General features: G+C 43.7%; 1 protein-coding gene across 1 annotated transcript; it reads right to left on the bottom strand.

The window, feature by feature from the left end:
- Nucleotides 1-4,418: 4,418 nt before the first annotated feature.
- LOC127299184 (DNA polymerase epsilon subunit B-like) lies at nt 4,419-9,792 on the bottom strand. Its single transcript, XM_051329105.2, has 13 exons — nt 9,581-9,792; nt 9,304-9,484; nt 8,498-8,651; nt 8,235-8,367; nt 7,878-7,954; nt 7,688-7,792; nt 7,517-7,597; nt 7,294-7,424; nt 7,102-7,196; nt 6,572-6,671; nt 5,466-5,580; nt 5,271-5,381; nt 4,419-5,075 (listed from the first exon to the last, which is right to left on the bottom strand). The coding sequence occupies exons 1-13, from the start codon at nt 9,750-9,752 to the stop codon at nt 4,929-4,931; spliced, it is 1,602 nt and encodes a 533-aa protein (XP_051185065.1). The 5' UTR covers nt 9,753-9,792; the 3' UTR covers nt 4,419-4,928.
- Between the last annotated feature and the right edge of the window lie 647 nt (nt 9,793-10,439).

Raw genomic sequence — 10,439 nt, forward strand, 5'->3', positions numbered from 1 at the left:
GCTCCAACGGGATGATAAAAATATGTACATGTAGCTCGGCAAAAGTGAAGAAAAAATGTTTCTACTTAACGAGGACAGTTTTTTTTTTTGCGAAAACGAGGCCAGCTTCTCTTCGGACTAGTCATAGTAGGAAGTAACATCGATTAGTGTCATGCTGGGGTGGACATAAAAAACCGAAACCGAAGACCGAAACCGAAACCGAAACCGAATTAACGAGTGCGTAAATATGAATAACCAAAATTTTATTATTAAATTCGGTTTGACCCTCAGTTGACCAAAATAACCGGAAAAACCGAAGTATTGTCGAGAGATGGCAGAACCATCCTGTCTAGATCGCCAGAATCGTTGGTTCATTCTATTACCATCACCATAGCATAACAAGGAAACGCCCCATAGGCCAAAACCCGGAATTCCATACAGATAGCATGTCTCCTTGTAGCCCCATGCTCTTCCGTGGAAGAAAAAAAGGCAGCCCATGCACGTAATATGTGTATACCAAGATGAGTCTAATTTAATCTCGCTTCACCTAGCAATGTATTTTACTACTACATGTTTTTTTTTAACTCAACTACTGCATGATACTGCATAGTTGTATGATTCAGGGAGGCAAGAACATTGGAGGGTGATGATCGATCAGCAGTCCTTCGTTGTATGCAGAGGTGGGCATCTGGTCTTGATGACTTGGCAGGTGGCCGAGTGCTAACTGATGCATGCCATGTACGGACCAGATGTTTTATTTTGTATCAGGCTCAGTCAAATGGGTTAAAACCAAACACCGAACCGAATTATCGACTAACCGAAGTACCAGTTTAATAGAAAACCGATTTTTTCCGGTTTCCATTTCTTATTACCTGAATTATTAAAATAACCGAAAAATCGAACCGAAATTTTGGTAAAAACCGAATGTCCAGGCCTACTCATGCATATGACACTAGCCTATGTTAGGGCATCTCCAGCGGCGCGACGAATTTTTGTGTCCGCGCGCGTTCGTTTGCGTCGCGCCGTGGACGCTAAAATGGCCGTTTTTGTCCGCTCGTCCGTTTGCGCCTGGGCGTGGCTCCAGCGGGGGGCGACACAAATTTATTTTTTGTATTTTTTCCTCTTCTCCATTTAAACATAGTTCCAAACATTACATATTGAAACATTATTTTACACAAACTAATACATAGTTTGGAACATGGTTTACATAAACTAATACATAGTTTGAACCATGGGTGACACAAATAAAAACATTAAAAAAAGAAACCAATTGTGTTGATTTTCGGTTGTTCACTGCCAAGAAAGAACATTCGAGGGCACACCCAGTCACCCAAACTGAAAAATCCAGCTTGGGACGGTGCCCTTGTTGGTTCTTCCGAGGAAGAACACCAGAAACCTACACTGCTGGCTTCGCCTGGCCCGTAGTCATATTCGCTGAAAGAAAGAACACTCTAAGTTCTAACTATCGGTGTCCGAGCCGGATTCGCCGATGTGGTAGTGCCTGCGGCAGGCTGTGTCATCGAACACCTTGACGATCATCTCGCCGTCCCCCTCGTAGAGGAAGGTGAGCTGGCAGTCGGGCTCGAGCGCGAGGTCACGGGCGAACTTGTCTCACCCCGTGTGTAGGTACATCTTGCCCAGCGCACCGAACAAGACCTCGACAGTCCACCGGCAGAAGTTGCAGCTGGCCTCCCGTAGCTGCAAGTGCGCCGTCTCGACGCCATCGACAAACTCGGCGAACTTGTCCGGGAGCCACTTGATGCCGAGTGGGTCGTCGTCAATGCGGAGGAGGAACTCGAAGCAGCGGCCGTCCTGCGAAGACGATGAGAGCGCAGGCGACGGCGAGCGTGGGGCCGTAGCTGCTCCATCATGGCGTCTCCTGCCCCGGCCCCGGGGGCTCCCAGGGACGCGGCCTCGACCGCCTCGCCGGCCACCAGGACCCGCCATGGACTTCCTCGCGGGTCTGGCTGCGTCGAAGAAAGAGCTAGGCGACGCAACGGTGGAGCTTGTGGCGGCTAGGGTTTGTTTGTAGGAGTGGATGAGGAAGAAGAACGCACGCCCTCTTTATATAGGCTGGAGGCAGGCGATGGCCGCGGGACGCGTGGCGTCGCCATTAACGTGGTTGGCGGAGGTAGGCGGCTGCCGCTCGGCAACCGAGGCATCACCATTAACGTGGAGTAGACTGCCGAAGCGACGCAGCGGCGCTAGTCGCTGGCGCGTTTGAGAAGACGCATCGACGTAGGGTCGCTGTCAGGCGGGCCCGACGAAACATCCGCCAGACGCGAGCGGACACTTTGCGCGTCCGCAGTGACGCATCCGAGGCGCATATTTGGGCAAGTTTTGTGTCGCCGCAGACGGTCCGGTCACTTTGCGTCGCCTCGCTGTAGGTGGTACCATACGCATATTTTTCGGCCCGGTGGACGCAAATGGTCGCTCTGCGTCCGTTTGCGTCATGCCGCTAGAGATGCCCTTACTACCTTTATAGTGCATAGTAACTTAGATGTACTATCATGGATGAGTGTATTAATTATCTTGTTGACTAAGTGTGATGTTATGGTAACATAGGGCTTGTGCGGATTTCTAGATCGTAAATTTGACAATAATAATATAAAATATATATCACAAAATATATACCATTAGAAAGCTAGATGTTCTAATTCCTAATGATATATTTTTTTATGTTATATAATTGATATTATGTTGATCAAATTAATAATCTAGGGATACGCGTAAGCCCTACGAACTGGGAGGTAGTAGCTAGTTACCACAACCATCTCTTACTTCATTTAATATCATGACATGTCATCAATTTTTCTAGTTGGCAATGCATATAGCTCTATGTTACTACCTTAGTTACTCCCACTATGAGTAGTCTTAGGATTTAGGTTCATTCATTCACATCGGATGAAGTCGCTTATTTTATTATTTGTGCGTTCTATGAAACGACTATTATCGTTATACTGCTCATAGTGGGAGTAACATGGCTAGTAACATCACACATCTCAAGGCATTTTGGTGACATGACATGCTAATAAATGAAGAAAGAGAGTGAGGTGGTAACTAGCTATGTTATCATAACATCATACACCTCAAGTCAAGGTGAGTCTACAACATAATAAATGATACAATACATGACATCACATATAAGTTACTACCCACTACTACTATGAAGGTAGTAACCTAGACTAGTAACATGGCATATGTTACTAGTCTAAGTTACTTTCCACTATGACTAGCCTTAGCTGTCACTGTAATGTAATTTTTCTGTGCTTTTCAATCTTCTGTTCCGCACTCCTGTTTGTGCCAATTTTTGTGTGTTTTGTCCTTCAATGGACAAATACAAAGAGGCCTTAAGGCTTAAGTTAGAGGTCCTTCATTTGTTGCCTAAGGTCTCGTTTGGGTCATTGGGTGGAGTAGTGTGCGTGCATTTGGGACCAATAACCAGTGGGGACAGGGCAACCATAATCCTTCCACTTCACCCACCCGTCGTGGGAGCGCCTACAAGTTCCATTTGAGCAGCTAGCTCGCGTCAAGTTTCAACCAAACCTAGCAACGAGAGATCGTACGCAAAGGTTCCCACTGCGTCGAGCTGATCCAAAATTACAAATGCAACGGCCTTCCTTGATCGTGGAATGCAACAGGAAATAAGAAGAAAAATCCACCCTGAATAAACACGCCCATGTGGCATACAGGAATCAAACGAGCACATGAACTGAAATACTACCTCCATCCCATGAAACATATCGAAAATTTATCTAAATTTAAATGTATCTAGTCACTAAATAGTGTCTAGATACGTCTAAATTTAGATAATTTTTTTATATGTTTCATGGGCCGGAGGAAGTATCAAAGATGCTCCTCCATGGCGCCATCTGGGCGAAGCAGGAAGGACTACATAATGGACTCATGAATGGAATCATGTCGAGTGCTGCACCAAAACTAAAAAAAAGGACCTACATTTAGGCAACACTTTTTTATGCGGGGAAAATTATGGCTATGTATGATGTATATGATCTTCCAAATAATTTGATCTATTTTAATTTATGTAAAGTAACTGTCTTTTACCTCAAAAAAAATACCCGTTTTACATGTGAAAGTAATCAACACTCTCGCGGATGGTAATCCTTTATTTGAGATGAAGCACATGGACGCACGACCCATCCCCCGGGGGTTTTCCTTCGTGAAAACTGAAAACCTGTGGTGTACCATACTACAGTGGTCGAAAACCTGGAAACACACTGATAACCTGTGTTCAGAAAGATGGAATTCAGCATAAACACGCCCAATCCAAAAGCTAAAACATGATTTCTTCTTTCAAAATTTGATCGCCTTGGTTACTTTGAGATGTCTTGGTCATCAACTACATCACCAACACACCAAGTCGGTAGAATTAAGTAGAGCCCAACTTGTAAGTAGAACACATTTTCTCCCCACAAAAATGTCAAGCAAATTTCCTGTGCATTCTTGTATAATTAATCAGGTTCAAGTTAACAAACCTGGGCAATGCATTCTTTACAGAGTAATAATTCTGGACAATAACTGAAAGCACAATTCTATTAACTTGGTTTCAAATAATGGAAACAGTTACATGTACAGATTACAAGACTAAGATCCACTCTGTGACTTCAGCAAAGCATAGCTGGAAAGACATACCAAAATCATTGTTACACCAAGACCACAAGGTCCACAGCAATCAGATTCTACAAATCTGTGACCCCTACCACGAGATGTCAGCATCAGTTCCACCAGAGACATAGCACTGACTCCATCCATGCATGCCATCGCTATGTCTTCCTTGTGAATGCTTGCATGATGCCTCCTTAATTTAAATGTCTAAAGTCATATATCAATCCTGATGGCTGATATACAGTGGCGATAGGCAGCTCATCAAAGGTTTGGACCAAGTTGGGTGTTACACGTTCCAGCTTCCATTTCCCTCGCTTTCCGCATTAGCTTTCTAATGCAGAAAGCTCAACCTCCTTAGTGCAAGGACGGTATGCTGCGAAAGTGCTGTCATTGGCAAAAGAACCAGGATTGAAACAAGTGATTCCTGTATATTTGAAGGCCTTCTGCTCACTCTTGTCACCCAATACTATCTGAAGAAGATTTAAACAAGTATTAGCACAAGACCTGCCAAACTTTTGTTGATAGTGTTGTGGATCGATGATAGTTACGTAAGTATAGTTATGCTTTTGTGCATGTTGAACAAATGAATTAGCACCGAAGCATATTCATGAGATAACAGTCAGTAAACATTTCAAGGTGTGCATAAAGTATGTGCAATTACATACCGTGTGAGGAGTTGGATACAGCCGAAGGCAATGATCATAGTTCCATATGATAGGTTGGACTGTAAGAGGCAATGGACACAGATGACTCTGGTGGGTGATAGTTGCTACTAGCTGAACAAAAAGGATTGGTTAGTTTACGAACAGTCAGCAGCATACATTCTGACTAAAATAATTAATAGAAGTTAATTAACTTGCATGTTCAAATGGGTCGCTTGTTTCTTCCGTTGTTGGTGGAATCAGACATGACCGCCGCATCCTGTAAAGGAGATCTTGCCGAAAAAACACGATTTCTTGTGTATAAAACTTCACCCTGGAAAATCAATTATTTTATTGGAGATAGAACGTATGATAATTGGTAGGTCTGGAAGTTAATCTTGTCTGAATCATGATAAGTTGGTATGGAATGATTCCATAGATTGGTATATGTTCCTTGACTATCTATCGCTACATAGTAGTTTCAATGGGTAACAAGTGCATGAAGCCTTTTCCAGGACTTAACCGAAATGTCAGTGCCTCAATGAATAACCATGAAGATAAATCAGGCACATTTGGAGAAATAGACCAAATGAAGATGGTGTCTGGTACAGAGAGAGCTCTACTACAAACAAAATATTGCGTGCGACATGCATTATGATGTTAGATGCCTACTAAAAAACATGGTTCCATAGTATGCACATCGGTAGGCCAGTATGGGCATGCATGTTAAGCGTCTTTATGTACGTATTGTCATTGTGCATCATGATCATGCAATTTTGTACAGATGCTTGCTGTACGGATCGTCGCAAAAACTACAGCACACAAATGGTAACCTTTATGCTAAAACTGAACCAAGTCACAGTGAAGACAATTGGATGAACCTCCCAGTGGGTCTTTTTAGAATCATGGCAGTCAAATATGTTTAAATTTGACCATCAGTGTAGAAATAATTACGAACATACACAGTATTGAATTGATATTAATCCATCATGAAATATACTTTCATGATGTGTAACATACTTTCATAGAATTGATCGTCAAAGGTCGCCATGGAGATCATATCAATGTCCAAAAAGACTAGAATTTGGAATCAGAGTCACATGTAGCACAGAATTTACAGCACAAAGAGAAACAGTAGCATCACCCATCCCTGTTCAAGGTGTTATTGATTTTAATCAGCTACATACTTGTTTTATAATTTGAACCCCCAAAAAATAGATCCCTGTCTTTGCATGGGTGATTATATATTTATATATCCCTATCAATAAATGTTTAACATATAGAATTTTTAGATAATGATACAAGGCAATGCATTCGTGTCGAACCTGCAGGGGTTGCTTACAAATATAGCATTTGGGATGTGCTTCTGAAGTTCTTCAATTAGATATTTCGGGAGTGCACACCTTGGGAGAGCTTTTGAAGGTCCTGCAAATTTATTACCATGTAAGAAGAAACAACATATGATGTACACGAGAAACAAGGAAACATCTGCTACTATGGAAAGTAAGCTGGCAGTATTTAAGGCCAACAACCTCATTTCCTTATGCTATTACAGAAGCCGTTCCTTGGTTTAAACTAGCAAGGAAAATAATACTCCCTCCATTCCAAATTAATTGATTCAACTCTGTCTAAAAACGCATGTATCTAGACACGTTTTAGTGTCTAGATACATGTGTATCTATATAAAACTGAGTCAATTAATTTGGGACAGATGGATAATAATAATAAGTGGATATAAAAAATAGGCCAAGTGAGATTTAATTCATTACTGGATGATACGAATCGCATACTGTAGAAACCCTACATGCAGATATCAGTTATCAGATAAAAGCATATCATTGAGTATTGTAAGTACCTGCATCGTCAGGACCAGGAACGAATAAGAAACGACTATGTTCCTTTAGCCTAGTTCGAGCTGCGATCATTTCACCAAGCTTCCCAAACTGCAATCTAAACAAAGCTACATGACTAAGGTCTTGCCTTGGATTGGAATACAAAATGCCTAGCACAACTTTTGATCATCTCTCATGAAACACGAAAGTCACACCTGAGTTCTTCAAATGAATTGAATGCCAGATTGCAGGGCTGAGAGCAGAAATTGCCCATTAAAACAAAGAGAGAAGGAACCACTTCCACACTTTCATAGCCATCAAGGACAATGCCTAACTTCTCCATAGTCTACTCTACGAGATAACACATATGCACATCCTGAGAGAATGACTAAACAAAAAAGTTGCATAAAGCAAAGAACTAATACCAAACATAAATACCTCAGGATTGTCCAGCCAAACATCTGAAAGTATGACGAACATGTCATTCACAGCCTTATTTTCTAGTGATGATAGTCTTAGCTGTTTAATACAAAGGTAACAAATATCATCAGTAAAGACGTTTTCGGCAAGACCTATTACTCAACATGTAGAACGCAATTACAGACTTACTGTTTCTTCAGTTGGTATGACACCTCCACCAAAGAAATCAAGTCCCATAAGGAGTGAAAGTGATGCCTCTCTGTCCTCTAAGGGAGGAAACCCACATGTATTGACCTGTAGATGATTGAAAAAAAAACAATATTCAAGAGGATAATACAAAAAGAAAACTAATAATTTTCTGGTAGATGAGAATCCAGACCTGGAAAATGCCATTCGCAAGCAGTTCACCTTCTGCTACAATTACAGTGTTTTCAACAAAGAAACCTGAAGTGATTTTGTGTTATATGTTAAGGAAAGAGATGTGCTTCTCTGGATAAGCATAAATCCATATAGTTCAAACAAAATGCTGAAATGACATATGGGTCACTGCTGCAAATATGATTACTACTAATTACTAAGCACTTGTAAAATGGAAGGATTTCTTTTCATTAACCTGGAAACTGTGAACAAACAAACTTTAAAGTTAAGAAACATTTCCAATTTTAGCACAGCAAATACATTAATATTTATTTTTATATATTCATATGTAGGTAACATGGTAATGGTTTTAAGGATATTGCATTTGCTAAGTCAATTGGCACTGCTCCAGTAAGATCTTCCAAGTAAAATTGGCGTTCCTCCAATTGTGATATGACTCCCATAATCCATCTCCGTCCAGTGCACCCAATTAAAGATTGTATAGAAGTTATCTACATGAAGGGGAAAATTGTATATCATTTCATAAACAAGGACTAAGAAAAAATTGAAGGGGTGAGAAGTCCCAAAGTGTTGGAATAGAGTTACTGGGAGTAGAAATGCAAGATAAATTAAGAGAGATACCTCGCAACTATCACTTTCAGTCATAACAGTCTCAAAAGCTGGCCTCGAGAAATATTTATCACGAGCGAGCCTCTGAAGCAGCACTTGATATCTGTCCCTGTACAGGGCAGCTTTATCTCCAGCTTCTCCATGGATGGATAATCTTCCAGTATGCCTATATACACATCATAATCGAGCATATATCATCAACAAACATAAGATCAAAAAGATCATTATAATCGATGCTTCCCGCTTTTCCGTGAGATAAATGGTTAAGCCATTCTTAGAATATACAGACAAGATTTTTTTTCCCAGGCATGTCATGTGTTCTAGTTCAGCATCGAAGGTAAATATATGTGTCATACTGAATTATATTGCAGCTCTTAAAAAGAAACGAATTGATTACAAGCTGGCTGGGCTAACAAATTGATGGACTATACAATTTTTTTTCGAAAAGGAGGTTGACCCTGGCCTCTGGATCAAAATGGTGCACACGGCCCTTTTTATTACAATTGACGAACTATACTTAGGCAGAATATCATTCCAGAAACAGGTAAGGCACGTTTGACACATCTATTTCAAACATTCAGAAAAAAAAAACAGTTAATTTTAGAAGAACGGAAAAGGCAAGCTCCAGTGAAACTACACATTCACTCTGCAAATTAGAGAATCCCTGGTCAATATCCATTCAAGATTTAGGCGAGTCAAGTGGTGAATAAATAGCCTTGTCGCAACATTCAACCATGGTTCAACACGAAAAGGTCAAAAAGAAAGACTAAATTCCCAAGTCTCTCCAGATCTAAAAGGAAGTGGAGGTGTGTACATACTCGTAGAAGACTTTCTTGATTGGGTCGTAGTGGAAGCGAGGCACGACGAAGGAGTCCACCACCCGCAGTGCCGACCGTGCGCTGGTGGCCGCCGGCGACGCCGCGTCGACCGCCTCCTCCGCCTCGACGAGCAGAGACACCACACGCCGGACAGCGTCCCGATCCAGTATAGATGATTTCACTGCGCGCACCCAGAAATCAACGAGTAGACGCGCACAGGGTCACAACCAACCGCAAAATAAAGCCAAAATGGGGTGGGGGTGGGGGGAGTAGTTACGCGGTTCTTTGTCGAGCTCGTCGAGGAGGAGGTCGAGCGCGTCGTCCTCGGCGTCGGGGAAGCGGTCGAGGAAGGCGGCGGCCTCCTCGAGGGCGTCGACCTTGAGGGTGAAGCCCCGCAACCGGAACTTGCGCTGCAGCTTTCTGCGCATGGCTGCCGACGGCGCCGCCATGGGAGACGAGGGGAGTGGCGTGGCGGGAAATGTGGGTTGGATTTGGGGAAATTGGCGGGATATATTGCGACGCCGTGGCAGGCCGGCTATCCGCCACTGGGTTTCCTCTCCCACTTTGGGCTTAAGAGCCTCTCCAGTCGCGTCCCCCAAACCGTCCCCCAAAGGGATTTGGGGCGCGCCGGACAAAAAAAAAAGAGTTCCAGCCGCATCCCCCAAAGTCCATTTTTGTCCGGCGCGGTCCGATACGGTGTCCGGCGCCCCGAGCCCGTCCCCGTCCCATAGGGGACGCTCCGGGGACGCCGGACACAACGAAAAGCGAGGCCAACCGACGCGGGCCTGACCCGTCAGCGGCACGGAAGGCTAAAACCCCGTCGCCTACCTTTGGTCAAGCGACGTTAATGGCGTCCCTGTTTTCCCAGGCGACGCAGGGACGCGTCTCGTCGTGCATGGCCGCGTGGCCGTCCGCGCCGGAGTTATTGCGTGCAACCACCCGCTGCCGCCGCTGTTTTAAGACGCCCTGCAGTTCTCGCCGCTCATAATCCTTCTCATCGCCGCCGCCGCCCCCCTCCCAGATCTTCTCCTCGCCGCTCAAAAAATGTCGAGCTCGTCCTCCCGCAAGATCGCCGCGGCGAACGGCTTCGGACGCGGCAGCCTCACCGTGGCGGAGGCGTGGGCGCTGTACCACGC

Source organism: Lolium perenne, chromosome 5 (genome assembly GCF_019359855.2).
Source record: "Lolium perenne isolate Kyuss_39 chromosome 5, Kyuss_2.0, whole genome shotgun sequence".
In the NCBI taxonomy this organism is placed as follows: Eukaryota; Viridiplantae; Streptophyta; class Magnoliopsida; order Poales; family Poaceae; genus Lolium; species Lolium perenne.